The sequence below is a fragment of the Oncorhynchus masou genome, chromosome 14 (genome assembly GCF_036934945.1).
Source record: "Oncorhynchus masou masou isolate Uvic2021 chromosome 14, UVic_Omas_1.1, whole genome shotgun sequence".
In the NCBI taxonomy this organism is placed as follows: domain Eukaryota; kingdom Metazoa; phylum Chordata; class Actinopteri; order Salmoniformes; family Salmonidae; genus Oncorhynchus; species Oncorhynchus masou.
Genome location: NC_088225.1, coordinates 12346831 through 12372529, shown reverse-complemented (window position 1 = coordinate 12372529; position 25699 = coordinate 12346831). Strand labels below are relative to the sequence as shown.

The following is a 25699-nucleotide window of genomic DNA, read 5'->3' as shown; positions in this document are numbered from 1 at the left end:
GAGGTTAACGTGTGTGTGTGCTGCAAATGGCCCTCTCTCACCTGTAGCTTGAGGGAGCGGTCGGCCAGCTCTCCCTTGCCCTTCTCTCCCTCTGTGACCCGGGCCATGAACTCCTGGAGCTGGGCCTCCAGCTTCTTCTTCTTGTGTTCTGACTCCGTCTTGGCCTGTTGCAGCCCCTTTACTTCACTGACCAGCTCCTTGTTGGCACTCTCTGTGCTCTGCTTGTTCTTCTCCAGGTTGACCTTGAACTGGACACAGACCAAGAGATATTACAATAGGAATCATGCTCAGACAACACGTAACATTTAAAACAGAGGAAGTACTACCTCAACCATGTGAAACATTTTCTCTGCCTAAACATGACCATGCGGTTGTTGTGAAGCCACCCACCCTTTTGGCCTGCTCTAGCTGCTCAGACAGCTCCTCCAGGGCTGTGGAGTGTCTCTGTCTCATCTCCTGGATCTGAGCCTCGTGGTTCTTGGTCTCCTCATCGATGGCCTTCTTCAGCTCCGTCACCTCCTGCTCACGCTTGGTCCTGAGCTCCTGCTGGGCTGCGGTGGTGTCCAGGGTGTCCTCCAGCTCAGTCTTTAAGGCCTCCAGTTCCTCACTCAGATCTCTCTTGAGCTTCTCAGCCTTGTTCCTAGAGACCTTCTCTGATTCCAGGTCTTCTTGCAGCTCTGCCAACTGGGCCTGTAGCTCCCGTACCTGCTTCAGGGCGTTGTTCTTCTGGGTCACCTCCTCGTCTCCCCTGACACACACATTTTAAATTCTTTATTAAGGATGCAAAATACAACATTGTCGTACAAGTACAAAGGACCCCAAATAGTCAGGCCTATGGTTGGAGAGTTGAACTAAGTTGCTATGCATGTATTTTCCACTGGGTGGCAGTATCAGACAATATATCCTGAAATAAACACAGTTACCTTGTTTCTGTCACTACCATTGAGTATGTGAGTTGGTCCTGAAAGAGCAGAGTGTTTTTAGTGGCCAGTGTTCAACACAGACTAGACGTGGGGCCAACATTTACACATTCCAACCCAGTGAGATCTGCTGAATAAATAGCTGCTGGGTGGTCTGGTCAGCACTGTTTTCATGACGAGAGGGCATAAATATGGTAAATGCTCATAGGGTTTTAATAGTCAAATTACAAGATTACCGGTGCAAGTCTGGCCAACTGTAGACCTACCATTGTTAAATATGGCATATAAAAAGACAGGTGTTGAGACAATTAAAATAGGAGGAGATTTGATGACGGCGCTACACAGCTATGTGATAATTACTTCAGTCAGAGAATCAGACTTCCTCGCAGTCAAACACCTTCCAATTGCAAAAGACAGCTGAACTACAACTCCAGGTGGCTTCCATCCAGCTTTGGCCCTGTCTGTCAGTCTGTCAGTCTGTCACCTGGCCTGTATAGCCTGCAGCTCCTCCTCCTTCTTGGCCAGCTGCACCCTGAGCTCCTCTATCTGGGCCTGCAGCTCAGCTATCTGGTCCTGTAGGTCTGTGGTCTCTCCATCCAGCTTCCTCTTGGCCTTCTCCAGCTCCTGGCGAGTCTTCTCCTCCTTCTTCAAACGCTCTGAAGGGAGAAGAGAAGGAGACCGATGGTGTTAAAGTGTCTGGACTCACTACCTATAACTAGTGAGACCTTGTAGGTAAGAGGACATCTACCTTCCAGGTCCACCATCATCACCTCCTGCTTGTTCTTTGTCTTGCCCAGGTTCTTGGCCTTCTCCTCCTCCTCAGTCAGCTGGGACATCATCTCATTGACACGGTCATCCAGGAGCTTCTTCTCCTGAAGGGGAAAAGAGGACTCCGGTTGTTTATAATGATAGTAAAGTCCAGCAGCATAATGTTAGTAAGGTCCAATATTTCTCAACCCTAGACTGCCTTTCATCTCCACTCACCTTCAGGAACTTGGAGTTCTGGTCCTCCAGGAGCAAGATGTCCTCTTCAAATTTCTTCATCTTGGCCTCGGCTGTCACCTTCTCCAGCTGCAGCTTCTGCCTGGCAGCCTCCTCCTCATCCAACTGCTCCTCCAGGTCCTGGAAGAAATAAAATCACAGCATTTATTAAGAAGATAACTGGTAGAAATGCTTTGGGTCCACAGAAAATGTATTTTCTGTCATAAAACACGTGCAACCACTTCCATGTTCAATCTTCTCAAGCTTCCACTCTGCAGCCTCCATGTCTCATCAGTACCTGGATGTGAGACTGCATCTTCTTCTTCTCACTTTGCAGGCCCTGGGTCCTCTCCTCCTCCTCCTCCACTCTGGCCTCCAGGTCATGAAGGATCTCCTCCAGCTCCTGCTTCTTAGCGGCCAGACGGGCTCTCATCTCCTCAGCCTCGGCAAACAGCTCCGTCTCAGCCTGCAGCTGCTCCGCTAGGATGTTCTTCTCCTCAATCAGCTACACAATGCAAACATGGGCATAATGGACTGAATGGTACAATGCGGAATTTAAGTTCATAAAGGGATGATCCTTAGGGTCTACACTCTTAGAAAAACGTGTTCCAAAAGGTAGGTAGAACCCTTTTAGGTTTCAGGTAGAACCCTCTGTGGAAAGGGACATGGAATATGGACATGGAACTCAAAAGGGTTCTACCTGGAACCAAAAAGGGTTATTCAAAGGGTTCTCCTATGGGAACAGCCAAATAACCTTTTCACGTTCTAGATAGCACCTTGTTTTCTAAGAGTGTAGTCTACTATAGTTGGTGTGGACTGGACACTGACCTGTGAGTGCTTTCTCTCCATCTCCACCAGTTCTCCCTCCACTTTGGTCTGCTTCTCCTTCACCTTGACAAGCTCATCGTCCTTGGCCTGCATCTCCTCCTCCTGCCTGGTCACCTGCAGCAGGGGCTTCACCTGGGGGACAGAACACAGGCCTGGGGTCAGCCACTGTTCAAACACAGATGACTAGGAGCCTTATCATATAGCTATATAGAGAGACGTGACAATGCTGGCGTTACAAAGACAGATTAGCCATATACAGTAGATATCGTGTACTGTAATGGAGACATGCCCACCTTGGTAAAGAGTCTCCACCACTGCCAGTGCTTCAGCTTCAGGTAGGCAGAACAGTTCCTCTGAAGCACCTTCAGACAATTCAGTTGCTGCTGCTTCTTAACAAACGCCCTGTCAGGAGAGAGAGGGGGAGACGTGGTCAGACATACTGACCAAGAAGGTCAAAGGAAACATATCTGTGGCATCTTTCTGTCCTAAGAAGTGTTGTAGTGGTCACAAAAGGAAGGAATTGAGGAAAGGTAAGGCCATTACATATAGAGAACTCACTTGCGGGCCAGGTATCCCCGGCAGACAGACTGGAAGTAGATGATGATGTCCGTGATCTTCAGGTCTCGCTCCTCCTCCAGGTGAGCCAAGACTCCAGCCCTGAAGAAGATCTTACTCTGACCAATCCTGAACAGGTTAGGATCCAACTCCAAGGCTCGGATCTGGAGTGAAAATGGGGCATAGATTTAAATCCAGGGAAGGAAGGCCAAATCATAATAAACAGTGTCACTTAAGCGATGCCCTATAAATACTAAGGAAGAATCATGTCATGGGTGTTTATGAAGTCGATATACATTTAACATGCTTACCATGCTCTAGCTTGTAAAAGGACAAAGAGCCTCTCCCAAGTATTCAATGTGCTAAACACAGTAAAATAGTGTCACACAAATCCTCACCATTCTCTCACAGGCTTGCTTGCCATCCATGAAGCCCTTGGGGATGGCGTTGGGGGTGAGGATCTCATACCTGGCAACAGAGTGGACATGAATGTGTAAAGGCCCTGGGTCATTACACCACACCTCCATGTTGACTAGGACCAGGGTGTGAGGAGAGACGTGAGAGGCCTCGGATCTTACAGAAGCCTCACTGTTCAGAAATGGAACAGCTCCATGAGATAATCAAAGCACAACACCCATGGCAATGGGAAACCAATGCCACTTTGTCCTGTATAATCTCTCTCTCAAAAGTAAACACAGGAATTTATCAATTGGGTTGAAATACATAAATAGGCTGTATGAGGTGCGTGTATGAGGTGCGTGTATGAGGTGCGTGTATGAGGTGCGTGTATGAGGTGCGTGTATGAGGTGCGTGTATGAGGTGCGTGGATGAGGTGCGTGTATCAGGTGCGTGTATGAGGTGCGTGTAGAATGAATACAGTACCTCTGTCTGAACTCCTGGAAGACGATACGGTTGGGGAAGCCCTGTCTGCAGATACGGATCCCCTCCAGAACACCATTACACCTCAGCTGGTCCAGAACCAGGTGGGGGTCTAGCTTACCAGCCTGTAGGGAGGGAGGGGCATTGAAGTGAGAGGTCAGGGAGAGATACAGTAGAGTACCAAACTTCACGCAAAGAAGTTTATTCTAAACTAATAGAAACTAAATGCTGTTACTGTTCATTCAGCTTTTAAAAATTTCATCCAGAAAATGTTTTATAGGGAAACAATGTTACTTCAAATATATTTGTGTAATATTATGCAAAATGCCATTCTACAATTAGGATTGCATTGGGACTAGACTAACTACTTGAACACATTCACACCAAAACAACCAGTGTTTATATCCTCTTCTCCATCCATACCATCCATTTATGACAGTCATTTGTGGTTGCGCTGCAGAAACAAGCGTGTCTAGTCTAAATCCCCTGGAATACATTAGGGAACACTTAACAGGCCCACATAGCCCATAACTCCCCACTCTGCTATTGTTTCATTTTCAGCCTTCCATCTGAGCTGTTGTTTATGGGGGCAGAGGGCCCACTGAGGCCTGGTAGCAGAGTGTGTCTCCAGGGGTTCTGGTGGGTAGTGTGGTGGCTGTAGTCTGGGCTACAGTGGTTCTGGTGGGTGGTGGAGGGTCTGTAGTGTGGGCTACAGTGGTTCTGGTGGGTGGTGGAGGGTCTGTAGTGTGGGCTACAGTGGTTCTGGTGTGTGGTGGAGGGGCTGTAGTCTGGGCTACAGTGGTTCTGGTGTGTGGTGGAGGGGCTGTAGTCTGGGCTACAGTGGTTCTGGTGGGTGGAGGAGGGGCTGTAGTCTGGGCTACAATGGTTCTGGTGTGTGGTGGAGGGGCTGTAGTCTGGGCTACAGGGTTTCTGATGGCTGGTTGTGGAGGAGCTGTAGTCTGGGCTACAGGGTTTCTGGTGGATGGTTGTGGAGGGGCTGTAGTCTGGGCTACAGTGGTTCTGGTGGATGGTGGAGGGGCTGGTTAGTGGTTAGTGTGCTGCTCATAGCTCACCCTCTTCTCGTGGTTGGGGATGATGCAGCGGACAAAATTGGGGTTGGTGTTCCTCAGTGTGGCCATGAGCTTGGTGAGAGACTCCTTGTAGAGCTGGCCCACCGTACGGAACATGCCCTTCTTGGTCTTATAGGCTGCGCCGAAGGCCGTCTCGTTCATCCCTGCTACCTGGTCCAGACCCACGATACGGTCCACTGACAGAAGAAAGAGGGAGAGGAGAGAAGGGCAGAGTTAGATGGGTAGACGCTGGTAGAGGGGTGACTGATGCGTGAACAAAACATATATACTGTGTAATCAAGCCGCAAAGGACTAGAGGCATGACCAGGACAGATGAGGGCTTCCAAGCTTAACATGTAAACAACATAACTGACAGCCAGAGTGGGTGGGATGGGCGGTTGGCCCTAGCATGACTACATGTTCATTAAAAGCAGACAAAGGAAACAAGACTGAACCAAGCTATTGCAAAACCTAATCCAACTAAACTCAAAACATGTTCATAATACAGCTGTTTTTCCAAGAAGAGCACAGCCATTTTATTTGACCTTTCCACCCCCACCGTTACATAAACTGCAGTCAATTGGTTTTATTTGAATGTAAATAGACTAGCGAGATCAGTTGTTGTTCTTGCCATAGAATACATAGAAAAATACCAACAATACCATCTTGTTTGCAAATTCAGATAGCATCAATATATGAGGCAATGTTCTTTGCAGAGATCAAGGGGAACTGAAGGGAAGAGATGTTACTATTCAAAGCGTTGTGTGGCAGCTCACCTTCCTTTAGAGACCAGTTGGCTGTCTCCATTTCAGACAGACTAAAAAGGCCTTCCTCAGAGTATTACTAACATAGTGCCTTTGGAAAGTATTCAGACTCCTTGTCTTTACAGCCTTAATCTAAAATGTATTACATCGTTTTCCCCCCTCGTCAATCTACACACAATAGCCCATAATAACAAAGCAAAAACAGGTTTTTAGAAATGTTTGCTAATTTATAAAAAATAAAAAACTGAAATATCACATATACATAAGTATTCAGACCCTTTACTCCTCCTTTACTCTAGACCCTGTACTTTGTTGAAGCACCTTTGGCAGCAATTACAGCATCGAGTCTTCTTGGTTTTGACGCTACAAGCTTGGCACACCTGTATTTGGGGAGTTTCTCACGTTCTTCTAAGCAGATCCTCCCAAGCTCTGTCAGGTTGGATGGGGAGTATTGCTGCACAGCTATTTTCAGGTCTCGCCAGAGATGTTAGATTGGGTTCAAGTCCAGGCTCTGGCTGGGCCACTCAAGGACATTCAGAGACCTGTCCCGAAGCCACTCCTGCGTTGTCTTGGCTGTGTGCTTAGGGTCGTTGTCCTGTTGAAAGGTGAACCTTTGCCCCAGTCTGAAGTCCTGAGCACTCTGGGGCAGTTTCTCATTAAGGATCTCTCTGTTCTTTGCGCCATTCATATTTGCCTCGATCCTTCCACTGAAAAACATCCACACAGCAATGATGTTGCAACCACCATGCTTCACCGTAGGGATGGTGCCAGGTTCCCTACAGATGTGACGCTTGGCATTCAGGTCAAAGAGATGAATCTTGGTTACATCAGACCAGAGAATCTTTTTTCTCATGGTCTGAGAGTCTATAGGTGGCTGTTGGCAAACTTCAAGCGCCCTGTCATATGCCTTATACTGAGGAGTGGCTTCTGTCTCGCCTCTCTACCATAAAGGCCTGATTGGTGGAGTGCTGCAGAAATGTCTCGACACAATCCTGTCTCGGAGCTCTACGGACCATTCCTTCTCTGTCAACTGTGGGACCTTATATAGACAGGTGTGTACCTTTTCAAATCATGTCCAATTGAATTTACCACAGGTGGACTCCAATCAAGTTGGAGAAACATCTCAAAGATAATGAATGGAAACAGGATGCACATGAGCTCAATTTCGAGTCTCTTAACAAAGGGTCTGAATACTTAAGTTAAAAAAAAATGATGTTTTCTATTTATAATAAATATCAAAAAAACTTTTTTAGCATTGTCATTATGGGGTATTGTGTGTAGATTGCTGAGATTTAATTTAAAAAATTGAATCAATTTTAGAATAAGGCTTGAAGTCAAGGGGTCTGAATACTTTCCAAAGGCACTGTATAGTTAAGAAGCGATATCATTTTCAAAACAAGAACTAGATGGAAATGGAACACCGACTGGGTGTCTCAATGTTATTAAATTACACAATCTAATGCATTTGATTTATCAAAAACATAAAAGGAGAAATACTGCTACCGAAGGATAAGTGTGAATTATCATACACTAGAGCAACACATTGGGGGATAAATTACTTTCTGTATTCAGAGAGAAGGATATGTCACAAAGAGCACAACAAAACCCAAAAGTAATATATCTTTCATTCACCAATTCCAATTATGAACACATAATTGCCATCTCTCTTTCCCATAAGGTACACAGCAGAGCTGAAATTGACCTGTTTGATGATCGAGGGTGAACACATACATAGTGCTTGCAATGGGCTATAAATCAGAGCTATACTACGGAATCTATATACTGTACTGAAATATCTTTCAGAAATTCTCTATTGGGGTCAGGCAGTATTTCCCTTGGCAGGGATGCATCATGCCTCTTTGATGTGATTTTAGAGGCTTATTAGGAAACCATGGTTTCACAGTGTAGTCGGCTGTCCTTAAATGTGGCATGGTAAGCTTCATTGGCATGGTAAGCTTCATTGGCATGGTAAGCTTCATTGGCATGGTAAGCTTCATTGGCATGGTAAGCTTCATTGGCATATGGTAAGCTTGAGACGCCTTTTTATGAAAGGATCTGGACATATGCAAACACATTCTTCCTAGATGGTGCAAAGGATAAAGTCATCAGATGAAAAGGGCCCTGATCCGTTTGGAGAACCAGAACCAGGCTTCTAAGCATATGGCAATGGTCAAGACTGACAACTGATTGGAACAGGAACAGAGCTGAATCATTACAACTCTTTGAATCATATTCTCCCCTTAACTCTCAGTGACTGTTCTGATTTACTTCAATATCCAAGGGTGACAGAAGTTTAAGGAGTGTGTGCGAAGGTTAAGTGACACTGACTGATGAATCATTTCTCCTTCAATCATTGTCATTCCACATCAGCTTCACTGATATCTACAGGGTGATATTTAAGCAAAGCTTCATTTCACAATCTATATTTTTAAATAAAAGATTATGGCAATCAGATCAGTGGTCTGGCATGCAGGTTAAGGTTGCTAAAAAAATGTACCCTCAAAAAACAGGCTTAGCTCATGCTAAAGGGATTATGAAATCCAGCAAAGTCAGTGTGATCTGTAGCTAAAATATCCTGTGAAAGAGGTGGTGGAGGGAGTCGGTCTCTATCCATCAGTCTCCAGTCAGCTCCAAGCCTTACTGACGCCACTTTACAGGTGAGTGTTGAATACATTAAACAGCCATGGCCCTGGCAATGTCCAGGCTTTTTCTCATACATTTACTCCACACCAGCAGATGTCTCCATGCTAGTATTCTTCAAGGTTCTACCTCTTCCAAACAAATTATAACAATCCTGGTGTTTCCTTGTGCAGGTATCTCAAATAAACAATCTGAGCTGAGATTTGACTGAGACAGAATGGCACCAGACAAACCAGCATCGCTGAAAGGTACGGTCTTGGTTAGCAATAGTGCATTATGGGTCATGCAAAGCCTAGAGGCGGTGGGTGCATCTAAGGGTGCAGAGTGCAGCCGTGAGCGAGCAGGAAGAGCCCTACAGAGCTGCAGCAACGTGTGCATTCACCTGGAGGCTCAAGGAGACCAGAGGCCTTGTCATAGAAAGAGGCTCTCTGAAAGGTCTGAATGTCTACAGCTCAGAAACAGAGAGAGGGGAGGATGTGAAGGACAACTCAGCTTTACATAAACATCCATGCAGACACAGATTTATTCGTATTATGTTACCGCATACACACTCACACAAACAATGATTAGTTGTGTACATTGTAAAGGACAGAGACATATTGCTGTTACTGGTCTAGTAGAATATTCCATGCACAAAAACAAAGCAATTCAGTCATTTCCTTTCTATTAGTTGTTTCTGTATACATTGTAGTTGTCCAATGACTCATAATGAAACTCAATCGCTTTTTAAAACAAGTGGATGTGCCAAATGGGGAAATAAAAAGCGGGAGGAGATTTACGAGCGGATATTTCAGGTTACCTCACAAACGCACAATATTTTGGCTGACAATACTCATCACAGAGAAGCGAGCAGCTGAATATGAACCAGACAAGAAGTCTAGTGGATGAGAGCGCGTACAAAATACTCCCACCATAGCCATTGTCCTAAGTTCCAGGTTTTAAGGGGATTCTTCAATACTGTCACTGAACAACCAAGACTCAAACAAAGTGACAACTACATGGTCCAAACAGGAAGAGAGTATGAGACACTCACCGTCCTTCCACAGTTCAGACACAAACTTGTCAGTGGACTGGTTGAGCAGCGTGGCCACGTTGTCGTTCAGAGGGTCCATGTTCTTCATCAACCACTCGTCAGCCTTGTAGTCCACCTGAGGATTTGACAGACAGACGTAAGCTAAACAGGCTATATGTACCGGTACATCATGTTAAATAGCTTCCTTTTATCTTGTCTCACTGACTTTCATGTCTGATCAAATGAAATAGATACCTGGTCAAGAGAAAATGAGTTTATGCGCTGTAAACAAAACCTATTTATTAAGTCTTAGCATGCGTGAGGAATACTGGTGCTGTGACCAGAACAAAATGTACATCTGAATTTTGTCTGACAAATTTAATAAGAAAATGGATGAAGATGATATGAACTTTATTTCATGTGGAGTCTGGCCTGGAACGCACACAGACCCTCTGCAGATGGGAGACCACACTGAGGTGAAAGTTGAAAAATCAGTGATTACGTAACAGTGTAAAAACGGTCTCACACCAACGTGAACCAGATGTGGAGATTGGGAGCACAACTGGACTTTTGTGCTAAGGCCTGTTAAATGTTAACCTGTTAACTAGAGCTTTAGTGGAGACATGTCCGCTGCCTCAAAGGCAGCACTTTAACATTGACAGGTTACAACGTCATTCAGAAAGAAAACATGTTTCTCAAGACATTATGGAGCTGAACAAGCATTCTAATTTCAAAAACACTGCTTCATCTTTCCAACACTCCAACCCCTAACCAGGCAAAGCAACAAAAATGTCAATGGCAAATCAGTTTCTTTGAACGAATGAGGCCCTCACCAGAAAAAGGGAGCTCATATGGCAGAAATACCTTGTTTTCACCAATCAATGATACGATATGAGAGGACGAGCTGAGGAAGTCATTTCAGTGTATTGAGTCCCAGGCTCTGCGTGGACGTACCCTGCCAGCGTAGTGAATGATGCAGAAGTCGGCTTTGTCCTTCAGCTGCCGGGGTTTCTGGAACTTGGGGTGGGTGCCCTGCTCCTGGAGCACCTTGTCTACAAATGTCTTATCAGTGGCCTTGGGGAACCAGCATTCCTCATCCAACAGGGCCAGAACTCCTGGAGGGTTGGTCTGCAGACAGAGAGCAAGGGGAAGAATGAAGTTCGTCAGGCAGAATCTGAGTAAAATACACCTATATGTGTAAAGATGAAAAGCTGACCGGTCTCTCAATCAGGTCGATGCAGGGCTGCAGGTCCAGGCCGAAGTCGATGAAGCTCCACTCGATGCCCTCCCTCTGGTACTCCTCCTGCTCCAGGATGAACATGGTGTGGTTGAACAGCTGCTGCAGCTTCTCGTTGGTGTAGTTGATGCACATCTGCTCAAATGAGTTCAGCTAGAGTAGGGATATGGGGAGAGAAAGAGATGTGAGAGATGAGTATTACAGATCAATAAGACAAGAAAGTCCCTCTTGGACATGTTTATATGTCTGCAACAAGAGATGAATGATCTTGAAAATAAATTTACCTCAAAGATCTCAAAGCCAGCGATGTCCAGGATGCCGATGAAGGAGGCTCCCTGTCTCTTGGTCCTGTCCAGGGCCTTGTTGATACGGTGGACGAGCCAGCGGAACAGACGCTCATATGTGGCCTTGGCCAGGGCTTCCACTGCAAAGTCAGCCTGAGGAGAGAACCAGAGAGCGATAGACGACAGTCTGCTGGGTACCAGTCTGTTTCTGCTCAGGCCAACTTCATGGACCTGCATAGATCAGTGTTAGTGAATTCATAAACAGGAGTGTACAACTGATGGGAACTGGAGAACAGCTCCTACCTGTTCTTTGGTCTGGGCCTTCTGGACGTAGTCTCGGCCCACTTTGATGCGGGGGGACAGAATGGCCCTGGTAAACTCCATCACATTCAGCCCCAGCAGGTGGCACAGCTTCTGAGCCACTAGGAGGAGAGACAGGACATTGGGTTACTAGTGACCCATCAGTGTTGCAACCTGGAGATGGGCACAGACAGAGCCTTCTATACAGTACAAATAGAGAGCTTTGTATGCAGCCTAACCAGTCTCAATTCAAAACAGTTGGGGAAATGTCAGACAGGAATATGTAATGAAAGACCTCAGTAAAGCACTACCGCTACATTTCACCCCAGCTACCCAAGAATATGGCCACAGTCTGATGTATGATTCATCAGTCAAAATCACCAAGGATAAATCTCAGCAGAGACACAACCATTTTCCTAATGACAACCAAACGGCATGGCTTACCGTTATAAACTGACCATTAGTGCAGAGCAACGTGCCAGAAAGAAATGATATTCATGACACATTTATTCCTACTAGCCATCTCCTTCTGAAGTAAAATACAGACACATAGCATGAGCCCTGGGGTATAACATACCTGATATGGACCGCTACAATGTGCCTGCCTGCCTTTATATTAACAAACACCGGACAAAGAGCTCCAGCCAAGACACTGTCACTGCAAGAGTTCCTAGGAATCTGACCTCAGTTCAGTGAAGTGTCTCTGCGCTGCCAGACTTCATAATGTACTAAGGACAGACAACTGGAGCTGCTGACGCTTTGCTATCCTTGTCTCAGCCACAACGGTGAAGGATGACTCTACTCTGCTAGTGTTGTGATTCCAGCGGACTCACACGAAGACCCAATACTGATTACAGCATCATTTTAATGAAGCTGTTCTGCAGTAAGTTATGTGGACCAAGTGAGTGCACTGTTTTTGAGACTGAGCAGCATATTGTGGGAGGATGATCAATGTTGAAGACTTGCAGCCCAGAGAATCAGCTCACTGTAAACTGGGACAATGTATTTTTCAGCTGTGTGGTGAGAAATGGTCAAACTTAAGCTGGATGATTTCAAAGTGCTGGAGTGTTGGTTGGATTATGTATGGCCTCTGAGGGTATAGCATCACCTGTGTTCTCGGGCATGGAGGCCTGGTCTGTGTTCCTCTCCTTCTTGAAGACAACGTTACCAAACTGTAGTACTGCAGACACCACCTTCAGCATGCCTGCAACCACAAGGGAGAGTGAATCAGACAAGAGGCAAGGACCGACATTGATACGACATGTATGGTCTAGCGTGTGTACTCACATACAATCTCCTCATGGGAGAAGCTCATGATGTGCATGGCATCCATGGTCTCCTGGAAGTTGTCCTTGTCCTGCTGGCCAGGGATGGTAATGTTGCCATTGGACAGGAAGCGGTAGTTGTTGAAGCCCTCCAGGAGCAGGTCGGCTGAAAGGAGAGGGGTAGGGGGAGACAAATCAAAAACCAGTAGTAATAACAGAACAGCCAAGACTTATAACATGAGGAGAAATAATGAAATGGTATTATTTCTGGTCGAGCCATTTCTGGCGCAGAGCACTGACAAACTGAAAAGAATAGACTAGTTGTGATTCTTCTTGCAGGAGACACTACTGACAATCATTATAATTGGAATGGTGTATAAGATACTGACTTTTGAGGTGCTCCCCGGCTCCTGCCAGAAGCTGGTAGAAGACATGGAAGGTCCTCTCGTCTTTGGCCTGGCGAACGGCCCTGGACTTCTCCAGGAGGTCTGGTAGTCAGGGAGTCAAGGTCCAAAGGAGCAATGCCATCATTCCTGTGCTGGTAAATGGCTTACTGGTTATTGTGCCATGCCAAGCAGAATCTTCTCAAACATACAATGGATTGGTATGAATTGCTGCTTCTTGCTATACTGGTATGATATACTGTAAAATAATAAGTGTTAATTTCTGTTAATGCCAATCTCAATAGACTTTAATATGTTAAATGCCGTCCCAATCTAGAGATACTGTGCATAATTTGCTGGCCCTAAAACGGTAAAGTCATGTGTTTCTGATCACTTGTGTCTGAATATAGGGTGTTTTGTCTAAAGAGCGACCATTTTGGGCTTCAGGCAAGAGCTCAACTGTGCACATCACTGGACCTTAGTTTTACAGGAGACTGAAATGCCCACTGAGTGGGTTGCTATTTAGTCAGTGTTTCCAGAAACCTTGACTACCACCATCTCAGAAAGAGGAATGCCTGTATAGCACACATCACACTGCTTTATAAATCATACTTTCTGCAACGCCAAATCTTGCACAACATGCTATTCTTGAGGGACATAAATTTGACATCTCACAAGCATAACGACCAGATATAATTCAATCTTAGAAAACGAAAACCAGTATTCTCCAAAGTCAACCTAAACATGAATAAACAAAGGCTGAGTATGAATATATCTAGCTCTAAGAACCTAAGTCTATCCACTATCTGGTGAGCACTCTGCATTGAAGTGTGGCACAAATCCCAGAGCCCCTTGAGCCAAACCCCGACTATGTATGTACATCTGCAGGCTCCTGCATCCCCTCCCCCTTCACTTCCCAGTTTCCCATCTTTGAGGATACAGGTCTCGATATTGGCCCCAACAATGTAGCCGGTCACGTCAAAGTTGACTCTGATGAACTTGCCCTGTAGGGAAGGATACAAAATGTGTAAGGCAGCAGTTCTAAACATTGTGTGACATTGTAGGCCTCTGTGAGCCCAAAACACAGTCCCCACTGAGTCAACAGTATCACTTCTGCAGACATCCGTGACATAGAATGTCAGGTCTGGTCGGAAGTGGGGATACACTGTGTGTGTGTGTGTGTGTGTGTGTATGCCAGGATTATGGAACATGGAAAGCACATTGCCGTGCTCTTTAGCAGATAGTGTTCCCCCTCACACACTTCTTCACTGTATTCTGGAGAGCCAGGTCCTACAATACCTATTTACACAGAGGGACCGTTTATAGACCGTCTACAAATGTGTACATAAAACATACAGTACAGCTGTCACATTCAAGACCATTTGTATCCAAGTGTAGCTTTTTAAAAACTTACGAAACGTGACGAGTTGTCATTTTTCACCGTCTTGGCATTGCCAAAGGATTCAAGGATGGGGTTGGCTTGCAGAAGCTGCCGTTCCAGCTCACCCTGTAAAGTGAGGGAGAAACTGAGTGATATAGAGCCAGTTAATACCGCCACCACCTAAACCAGCCATGAACCGCTAATGAAAGATGTATTAAATCGGTATGGACAAGTGTCTTTGCTTTCACCACAGGGTGGACATGGGAAGTAAAAAGAGTGTGAGAATGGAGCCTCTGTTATGCAGTAGACCTCTGCTATATTTCTACTGAATGAATAACCCATTAAAAGTATGATGTCAGTAAGACGACATGGTACCCAATTATTTCATACAATGTTGAGAAACACTAAATGTAAACCATATGGTTCAGCTCATCTGCAAGACGGAAGATTCAGTGCACTCTTGACTGAGGCTTTAATAATGCATTCCTTAATATCAATACCAGGCTTTGGAGAGAACAATTATTTTTGTTTGACTGAACACAAAATGGTGCAGCACTAGAATCCTCCTCGAAGGGCCTGATCATAATGCTCTTAAATCAGATGTGGCGTTCTGTCACACCCTGACCATAGTTTGCTCTGTATGTTTCTATGTGTTGTTTGGTCAGGGTGTGATCTGAGTGGGCATTCTATGTTGTGTGTCTAGTTTGTCTATTTCTATGTTTGGCCTGATATGGTTCTCAATCAGAGGCAGGTGTAGTCATTGTCTCTGATTGGGAACCATATTTAGGTAGCCTGTTTGGTGTTGGGTTTTGTGGGTGATTGTTCCTGTCTCTGTGTTTGCACCAGATAGGGCTGTTTTGGGTTTTCACGTTTCTTGTTTTGTTAGTTTGTTCGTTCATGTGTAGAGTCTTTATTAAAGAACCATGAATAGAAACCACGCTGCATTTTGGTCCGCCTCTCCTCCAAGTCAAGAAAACCGTTACGCGGTCGTGTTATGCTCATATTAACATCTAAATATTATTTTGTTTATTATATTATACAGTTTAATAATATTATGTCAAAACATACACCAACTAATCAATTCGAGCTATTGAGCAGAGCGAATACAAGCCTACTGTATGAATCATATAGACAGAGGTTTATATGCTGTTTATATGCTGGTCATGTCCATCACAGGTTGGAGGGCATAGCCAACCACGGAGCATAGCCAACCACAGGGCATAGCCAACCACAGGGCATAGCCAACCAGAGGGCATAGCCAACCACAGGGCATAGCCAGCCACAGGGCATAGCCAACCACAGGGCATAGCCAACCACAGGGCATAGCCAGCCACAGGGCATAGCCAGCCACAGGGCATAGCCAACCACAGGGCATAGCCAACCACAGGGCATAGCCAACCACAGGGCATAGCCAACCACAGGGCATAGCCAACCACAGGGCATAGCCAACCACAGGGCATAGCCAACCACAATGCATAGCCAACCACAGGGCATAGCCAGCTACAGGGCATAGCCAACCACAGGGCATAGCCAACCACAGGGCATAGCCAACCACAGGGCATAGCCAACCACAGGGCATAGCCAACCACAGGGCACAGCCAACTGTCTCACAGGGTTTGAGGGGCCACTAGTCTACTTCTTCCCCACATACAGAGAGGACAGAGGGTAAAAAGCAGCACTGCCTGAAGTAACTAAAGTGAGATTGTGGGGTGGTGAGAACATTCCTGTGGTTGTGACGCTGCTCACATGCACCCTCCACTTCCGGGAGGCACTGCTGTGACGGGGCGGTGGCTACTTCCCAAATCCTCGAGCGGTGGGGGCATTCCACCACCACGCACCTCGCCCACTTTACCCGCTCTAACCAGGGCGCTGGCTCTGTGGGCACAACAGAAATAGCACTGCAACCAGTCAGCCTGTACCGCCCTGGTTTCTCTACGGTGATGGGACACTGGGGCCTGGTTTTTGATGACCCAGTGGGCCAGAGTTTTCTGTGATTTTAAAGGTTGGGGGGTAGCGCTGCCCAGCCCCACCACAGATATGTGGGACAGGCTCAGCCTACATACGGGTGAGTGAGAGAGTGGTGCAGAGAGAAGTAGGGCTGCTACCAGAAGGACTGGGGTCTGGCCCACTTAAACATACTGCAGCCTCTACCGTGTAGATGTGTCGCAGCCAACCCTGAAGCACATCCTATAACTCAGGTTTCTAGAGTTTGAGAAACGCACTACAGAGCATACATACACTAAACCCCTGGTTCCAGACAAGACACATTCTTGACTAAATGTTTTCTGAATAGTTCAACATGTCAATGTAATAGATGGGAGCATCATCGGGGTTGCTTGTGTTTAATTAGCCCCAATGACTCCACATATAAATCATTTCCAGGAATGAGACTGGAGTCGGGGTGCCTGGCGGGACAGAACACGACTATTTTTCTTTCAGGATTTCAACTCAGGGTGGAAATCAGATCGAAACTGTACAGATCACATGGGGGTATTGAGTTCCTCCTCCCACTGTCTGGATCAGAGTCAGAGAGCTGCTATAGTCAAACCTCTCTCTCCTGATGGCTGGACGCTAGGGAAGGGTGATGTGGACATTTTCACTCCCTCTCTTATCCTTTACCTACTACACTGCACAATACCTCCCTACCTCCCTAATGCACACACATTATATCAGATCAATGCAATACTTCCACTGCTCTGCCCCACAAAAAAGCCCCAAGTTCCTGGCAACTGGGTGTCTGGGGCCCACTCTTCTCTCAGAGCTGCTACTTGGACCCTAGCCTCTTCTATCAGAGCTGCTACTTGGACCCCAGCCTGCCCTCTCCTCCCTCCCATCATCCCCTCGCTCCACATTCCTCTGGCCCGTGCTCATAGGGATCCTAACTGGACACAGAGGCAGCGTGGTGTGGGAGAGCAGTGAGCTGTAGTGGACTGGTGTATTCTGGCACAGGGACCCAGGTACAGAGTTACAGCCAGGATATCGCCACACATCAACACTGTGTAGTACATATACACAGCCTGGGTGAGTGTACTTTTTTTTTGGGGGGGGGGGGGGTTTAATCATAGCAGCATCTGCTTCAGCAAAGCATAGCTTTACTGAGGGGGGAAAAAGGTTTTGGGAAAGAAAAATAGCTCCTGGGCAAACTGAGTGGGGGGACAATGAGGGCCAGTAAATATCTCATTTACACTCAGAAGAATCCACAGTGGATTTCAGTTGGAAAGAATGCTGTAATGTTAGAAGTCTCTGTGTGGGAACAGTGGATCATGAATCAAGCTGAAACATTCTGCATGGTGTATTAGTCCCAGGTGAGCCTCCATTGTTACTGAAGCATGCCCATGTTATGCAGCAGAGAGACAATAGTAGCTTCATTTTATTCTCCCAAGATGTCCAAGTGAGGATCGCGATGGTCACAGCATTCCCACATCACTGACCCAACATGTGCTTATTGATTAGGAACAATCAAAAGCAACAGCTACTCACAGAATTAACTGTAGGACAGGAATCCACTGTGTGTGAATGAGTAGTCAGGTGTTATTATGGACACAAACCGTATTCGTGTGGTCGTGGGCATTAACCGTGCATGAAAGGTATTTGAAGCTATGACAAAGGCTTTCTGAGCTAATCCAATGAAAAGCTAGCATGAATAAAGGAGAATGGTTGAGATATTAGAGGGCTGTTGTGGAAGAGGGTTTGGAGAGCCACAGTCTGATGGGATTTCACAGTTCACACCAAATCCTCTCATTGCCATGGACATTCAAAGTGGGAATGACAAAAATAAATATGACTAGAACCTAACCACAAAAAGCACATGCATAATGGGGTTAGTTATTGTAAGGTCACTGCAAATTAACAGCCACTGTGTTTCAAATGACAAAATATTTGTTTCCCTTTTTAAGGCTTACTGTATGTTGACACTGTTGGGCATTTCCTTAAAATAAACCTAAAACAACTGATAAAACATAATGTAATACAAGTCTGTCGGTTTGATAGCAGACTTAAACGTTTTGCCAGCACAAACAATTACCACATATACCAGCAGAGATAAGTTCATGGGAAAAGACAGTACAGTTTGATTTCGGGAAGGGCATGCAAAAACATCCAAACTGAGCACAAGTGTTTTAGAAAGTGGGGAAGCACTTGCCTGGAGCTTGTTCAACGCTTTAGGGGATTCTGGCTGTTTGTTTTAGATCATAAACAAAGGGAAGGGTTAGACCTGGAGGTGCATAGGTCAAACACAAGCCATAAGCAGTGAACCTACTGGTGGCTAACATTATCCTGCTAACATTATCCTGCTAACATTATCCTGCTAACATTATCCTGCTAACATTATCCTGTTAACATTAGGCTCTGACAGAGTGGCACTGAGCACCACAGAGCTGGAGAGGAGACCGTTCAGGTTCAGGCGTTAGCCATTAGCATCAGGGTCATTAAACTAGAACACATTTAGAAGTCAGTTGAGTACACACTGTGGTAAAGCCTCGGCCTTTGGGTCCGGCATGGGCACATTGGAGGGTTTAACAGGAAGAGTTCTGGAAGGGAACAGGGAAGGAGGGAATGGAAACACTCACAGGAATGTTGTGGTCTTTGCGTCCTTTGTGTGACGAGGCGACGTGGGCCAGGTACTGGATGACCTTTTTGGTGTTTTCTGTCTTGCCGGCACCCGACTCGCCTCTGTGTGAGGAGGAGACAGACAGGACCAATACATATCAGATTAAACAGAGGAGGAAGAGAGGATGGGGAGAGAGAGAGGGGGGTGGGGTAGAGGGATGAGGGAGAGCAAAGAAACTGGTCTAGTCTACTACCAAGCAGGCCTCATAAAATAAATAACATTTCAGCACTGTTGAAAACTTCCAGCAAATCCTTATATAACCCTTTGTCTACTGTTATAACTGTGCATTTAGTTGCCAGACAGAGCCAAGCTTCCTGGAAGGCTTCCACATATAATCTCAACCAAGTACAGTCAAAAGACATAAACGACCCAGCCCAGCCCATAGGCTCATCATGTCAGATGGGATGTCTCTGCTCAGCCCGGGGACATACTATAGACTAGAGAGAGTCTGATGCTGTTGTTTGTTTTGCCTGCTCTGCTCGGTCTGATTTTAACTCCAGGGTCCTGTGGTTGGGTGGGCAGGTCTCCAGGGTTTCTAGGCTCTGCTTTTGGCTCGGCTCTAATGACAGGGACATCCACAGCTCCGCCAGGACCCAACTCTCCCTCCCCTCCAGAACCAGCACACAGCCACATACCCGTGGCTTTACCATAGCCAGCTATTAGCTCTCCACACAGAATGCTGGCTTAATGGATAAATGGCCAGAGTGCAATGTGAGTCTCCTCCTCTACACTTTGTATATGGGTGATATGGGGGTATAGTGTAATATATGTTAATCAAATGCCATTTCAGATTCATTTGATGTCACATTACAATTGTGAGAACAGTGAGATGTTTTAGGTTGAAATGACAACATCAGATTTGGTCATGGGGACCGACTTTTCTTCATTCCAAGCAGACTGACTTTCTGTATTAGTCACTCTTCTTGTTCAAGCACAAGGTAGCCAGGTCATCAGTGTGTGAGGCCTGTGACTCCTGCATCAGTGTCACACTCTTAAGGTGAGAGATTCCACAGGTCTGTGGCCCAGTGGATCACTTCCTGTTCTGTAAACCAAATTACTTAATCATCATGTGCACTGGCATGTAAACCAATTCTCACTGGTTTTCAATGACAGGGAGACTGGATTCTCTCTCAGATAGTACAACAGAGTAGGTTTCTGATTGGACATGACAACTTTATAAGATGGTGTAAGATTGGTGTGCTTATTTCTGTGATAATGGGAGGGTCTAAATGAGATCATTGGCATATAGCACTCAAGAACTCGGCAAGTAGCATCCTGGCCAACAGGGGGTGTAATTGTTTGAAGACGGTGTACCAAACCACACTCATAACTCCCTCTGCACAAAGTTGCTCAAAGGCCAACTCAGTTCCATAACTACATCATAAAGCTTTTTAGATCTAGTCCATAATTGAGAACCAGCAGTATGGCAGGACCTTGCTAATCACTTCAGTATAACTCCCATTCTGACCAACTAACAGATGCTAATGCTGCCCACTTCACTCCCACATACTGTAGGCTTGTTCTGCCTTCTTCCCCGAGTCTAAGAGCTCGACTGTAAATCTGAAAGGAGTAACTGGGGGTGCAATTCTGCATGGTGGAAATCTCCAAATGTGAACTCAAGGAAAAGAGGGGGCACGTCACTGAGACCCTCAGCCACATCAGTCTCAGTGCCAGACAGGTTACTTTTCCAGCTCATAATGCCGCTGAGTCTCCTCTGGAATCGGCCCACCTTAAAAAAAAAACATCTACCCTCTGAGTCCTCTTTGAGAGATGGTGTCAGAGCAGGACTTGGCGGGCTGAGGCGATCTGTTTTCCTTACTGGGCAGTTTAATGAGGTAATGTTTCAGGAGCAGGACAGCTAGCATACTGACGCAGCAGAGCAGAGGCCTCTGAGAACATCCTCAGGCGTCATCAGGTGCATTAGCATGATGCAGTTTAGATAAAGGTTTGGGCTGATAATACACCTCTGATGTGGAACACTGAAACATACACACAACACATTTTTTGATATGTTAAATTTAGTCAATGTCATTACCACCATTTGATTACCTCGACTAACCTGTACCCCTGCACATTGACTCGGTACCGGTACCCCCTGTATTATAGCCTCGTTATTGTTATGTAATCTTATTGTGTTACTTTTTATTTTATACTTTAGTTTATTGAGGAAATAGTGTCTTTACTCTATTTCTTGAACTGCATTGTTGGTTAAGGGCTTGGTTAAGGGCTTGGTACGGTAAAGTAAGGTCTACACCTGTTGGAAAATGTTTCAGTGAAATGTGAGTGGAAAGGATGTCTAGAGAAATGATCCCAACAGAGTAGTAGGATACTCACGTGCAAAGGATTGATTGGTCTTCACGATCTGTGGGGGAAAAAACAAAAAGACAGAGTCAGAATCAGCCTATTCCAATACAGATAGTGCGCACACACACACACACACACACACACACACAATTTCATGACATCCAGACAAGAAATGAACACCCCCACCCCATGCAGTGTTTATGTCAACAGGAGTCCCCTGGCCTGCAGTGACAGTGTGGTCCTGTTCTGCCCCAGCAGACACTGAGGACTGTGATCAGATCAGCCTTACAGCCCATTCATAAAGACTCTAGCTGTATGAGAGACAGTCATGCTGTGTCAGGGTCAGATCTTAACACGTCTTTCATTTCAAAAGAGATTTCGATCCATAGCAGATTGGACATGCCTAGTCCTAAACTCTGAGGGCAGCCATGTAGACTACAAATCCTAGGATCCACAGAGGACTGCTCTGACACCCTGCCTCTGTGGTTGAGGAGGTGCTTGATATTATCAAATCATGCCCTAATTTCATCCATATATTGAAAAACAAGATATTCAATACAACAGAACTACTAAAGTTGAACACCCAGTTACAGGGAAACCCAGATGAAAGCCGCCAACTTGGCAAGCGTCTTTCTCCACGCTGCAAGGCAAGTGTTTAATCCAGTAAACACAGGCAACGGATGAGGTTAAAGAGTACTGGGCCTAAGTCTCAGATGTAGCTGGATATACAGGTGCTCTGAAACTTGTGCATAATAATGTTTCCATAACCTTTTATTCTGCCAACGGCGGTATGATAAGATCCCTAGCTAGCTACAATTGGGGGCTACTAAATTAAATCAATATTCCATTTCATTTGGAACGGCAAGCCAGACAAAATTAAACAGGCCTATTCATTAATGAATATTACATTTACATTTAAGTCATTTAGCAGACGCTCTTATCCAGAGCGACTTACAAATTGAATTCAGCGGGCATAAATGATGAAATATTAAAGCATTAGACCAAAGGTCCTGTTCCAACCCTGTTCCTGGAGAGCCCGCGTCCAGGTTTTTGCTCCAACCCTAATCAAGCACACCTGATTCTAATAATTAGCTGGTTGAAAAGCTGAATCAGCAAGGTTACAACTGGGGTTGTAGTAAAAGCCTACAGGAGGGTAGCTGTCCAGGACCAGGGTTAGAAGCATAGATAGAGACAGATGCTAGATAGATCAGTGCTCTGCCAGAGAAATGCCAGACAAATACCTGCTGCAGCTGCTATCCTCATGATTCTCCTTTTGCCTCTCATTATTCACCCCCTCAGCCCACTCATGACTCAGCATCTATTCACCATCTCCTCTACCAAGAACCTGCTCTGTGGACTGGACACACAGTAACTCAACTCCATAGATTGACTCTGATGAAGCTCTTTAGTGGGTGTTGTGGAGGCATGCAAGTATATCTGAGTGAATATCAGCCCCAAAAATGTAATGGAACAGGACCTGTCGGAATGATGTGACAGGCACTCTCTCAATCCTTGAATGTATGGGAAATTAAATCACAAAGTTATTTGGGGATAGGTGACATAGCTGACATGACACAGTGACACCAGAAGGTATATCATCCGGAGGGATGTAACACACAGAGTCAACTCAATGAGGGTCTCTGGGTAGGAAGCTATTTGAGTCCAGATGGAAACATCTTGTAATGTGGACAAACATCATAGCCACGGAGGCCCCTCTGTGTTTGGATAACCTTTTCTCCTATAATGCAGACAACATTCTGACGCTGTAAGGACGGAGTCCTCAACATTCCTGTGGAAGATAGACAGTGTCACACCCTGATTCGTTTCACCTGTCCTCATTATTGTCTCCACCACCTCCAGGTGTCACTCATTTTCCCCAGTGTATTTACCCCTGTGTTTCCTGTCTCTCTGTGCCAGTTCATCTTGTATGTCCAAGTCAACCAGCGGTTTTTCCCCTTTCTCCTGCTTTTGCTCTTTCTCCTTCTTCTAGTCCTCCCGGTTTTGTCCCTTGCCTGTTTTTGGACTGCCTGACCATTCTGCCTGCCTTGACCTCGAACCTGCCTGCCTCTCTGTACCTCCTGGACTCTGATCTGGTTTTGACCTTTTGCCCGTCCACAACCTTTCTCTTGCCTACTCCTTTTTGATTATTGAACATCTAAGACTCCAACCGTCTGCATCTGGGTCTCGCCTTGAGTTATTATACAGAGGTGGTTTCATTTCCTGTGGAAATCCTCCAAACGTACAGTTGAAGTCGGAAGTTTACATACACTTAGGTTGGAGTCATTAAAACTTGTTTTTCAACCACTCCACAAATGTATTTCTAACAAACTATAGTTTTGGTAAGTCATTTCTCCAACAATTGTTTACAGACAGATTATTTCACTTATAATTCACTGTATCACAATTCCAGTGGGTCAGAAGTACATACACTAAGTTGACTGTGCCTTTAAACAGGTTGGAAAATTCCATAAGATGATGTCATGGCTTTAGAAGCTTCTGAAAGGCTAATTGACATAATTTGAGTCAATTGGAGGTGTACCTGTGGACCTACCTTCAAACTCAGTGCCTCTTTGCTTGACATCATGGGAAAATCAAAAGAAATCAGCCAAGACCTCAGAAAAGAAATTGTAGACCTCCACAAGTCTGGTTCTTCCTTGGAAGCAATTTCCAAATGCCTGAAGGTACCACGTTCATCTGTACGCAAGTATAAACACCATGGGACCACGCAGCCGTCATACCGCTCAGGAAGGAGACGCATTCTGTCTCCTGGAGATGAACATACTTTGGTGCGAAAAGTGCAAATCAATCCCAGTACAACAGCAAAGGACCTTGTGAAGATGCTGAAGGAAACAGGTACAAACGTATCTATATCCACAGTAAAACAAGTCCTATATCGACATAACCTGAAAGGCCGCTCAGCAAGGAAGAAGCCACAGCTCCAAAACCGCCATAAAAAAGACAGACTACAGTTTACAAATGCACATGGGGACAAATATTGTACTTTTTGGAGAAATGTCCTCTGGTCTGATGAAACCAATAGAACTATTTGGCCATAATGACCATTGTTATGTTTGGAGGAAAAAAGGGGAGGCTTGCAAGCCGAAGAACACCATCCCAACTGTGAGCACGGGGGTGGCAGCATCATATTGTGGGGGTGCTTTGCTGCAGGAGGGATTGGTGCACTTCACAAAATATGTCATCATGATACAGGAAAATTATGTGGATACGTTGAAGCAACATCTCAAGACATCAGTCAGGAAGTTAAAGCTCGGTCACAAATGGGTCTTCCAAATGGACAATGACCCCAAGAATACTTCCAAAGTTGTGGCAAAACAGCTTCAGGACAGCAAAGTCCAGGTATTGGAGTGGCCATCACAAAGCCCTGACCTCAATCCTATCGAAAATTTCTGGGCAGAACTGAAATAGCGTGTGTGAGCAAAGGAGGCCTACAAACCTGACTCAGTTACACCAGCTCTGTCAGGAGGAATGGGCCAAAATACACCCAAATTATTGTGGAAGGTTACCCGAAACGTTTGCCCTAAGTTAAACAATGTAAAGACAATGCTACCAAATACTAATTGAGTGTGTATGCAAACTTCTGATCCACTGGGAATGTGATGAAAGAAATAAAAGCTGAAATTAAATCATTCTCTCTACTATTATTCTGACATTTCACATTCTTAAAATAAAGTGGTGATTCTAACTGACCTAAGACAGGGAATTTTTACTCAGATTAAATGTCAAGAATTGTGAGTTAAAATGTATTTGTCAAAGGTGTATGTAAACTTCTGACTTCAATTGTACCTTGAATTCCTGAACATTAATATCAATGGGAGGAATGACCCCTCCACAAATACCAACACCTCTTACCACCTCCATCTATATCTAACCAGTATTGCTGTGCTCCCCAATCTCTGAATGGGTTTGATTTCACAGCCCCTCTGCTGTAGGTTACACTGATATTTTAATGTGACAAGCCAACTTTATGTCTGTGTAGCCCCGGCATTACAAACAACCACGCTGTGAGTGGTCTCTGTCGCCAGCAGAGCGTATCCCCTACACTGTCTGCTGAACCAGCAGCCTGCCTGACGCCCCTAAATCTACCCACCCTGGGGACGACGCTTTGAGCCAGGGAGAGAGTGGGAAAGGGGTGAAGTGAGGACACACTGATTCTTTGTGTGCATGTGCATCATGAATAGCTAATGAATCCATTGCAATTTTCGGAGAGAAAGGTATGTGGCAAACGCTGAAAACTGACATTGTGACAGCCATAGTGGATGGTTATAG

General features: G+C 45.5%; 1 protein-coding gene across 4 annotated transcripts in view; it reads right to left on the bottom strand.

The window, feature by feature from the left end:
• Nucleotides 1-25699, bottom strand: part of LOC135554254 (myosin-10-like) — a 104852-nt gene that overhangs the window by 47951 nt on the left and 31202 nt on the right. For 3 of the 4 annotated variants that reach the window (XR_010457667.1, XR_010457666.1, XM_064986426.1), the window contains exons 4-28: nt 21443-21470; nt 19068-19170; nt 18641-18673; nt 14533-14625; nt 14059-14122; nt 13125-13223; nt 12758-12901; nt 12579-12674; nt 11474-11592; nt 11171-11323; nt 10866-11039; nt 10604-10777; nt 9671-9785; nt 5237-5430; nt 4167-4288; nt 3683-3752; nt 3288-3448; nt 3023-3131; nt 2730-2861; nt 2200-2406; nt 1905-2042; nt 1669-1792; nt 1405-1576; nt 391-748; nt 42-248 (exon numbers count right to left, since the gene is read on the bottom strand). Coding sequence is in view for 2 of the 4 variants with exons in the window: in XM_064986426.1 (XP_064842498.1) it covers nt 42-248; nt 391-748; nt 1405-1576; nt 1669-1792; nt 1905-2042; nt 2200-2406; nt 2730-2861; nt 3023-3131; nt 3288-3448; nt 3683-3752; nt 4167-4288; nt 5237-5430; nt 9671-9785; nt 10604-10777; nt 10866-11039; nt 11171-11323; nt 11474-11592; nt 12579-12674; nt 12758-12901; nt 13125-13223; nt 14059-14122; nt 14533-14625; nt 18641-18673; nt 19068-19170; nt 21443-21470 (3389 nt within the window). In the remaining 2 variants the exon portion in view is untranslated. The remainder of the gene's footprint in view (nt 1-41; nt 249-390; nt 749-1404; nt 1577-1668; nt 1793-1904; nt 2043-2199; nt 2407-2729; nt 2862-3022; nt 3132-3287; nt 3449-3682; nt 3753-4166; nt 4289-5236; nt 5431-9670; nt 9786-10603; nt 10778-10865; nt 11040-11170; nt 11324-11473; nt 11593-12578; nt 12675-12757; nt 12902-13124; nt 13224-14058; nt 14123-14532; nt 14626-18640; nt 18674-19067; nt 19171-21442; nt 21471-25699) is intronic. The other variant, XM_064986427.1, reaches the window with a different exon arrangement.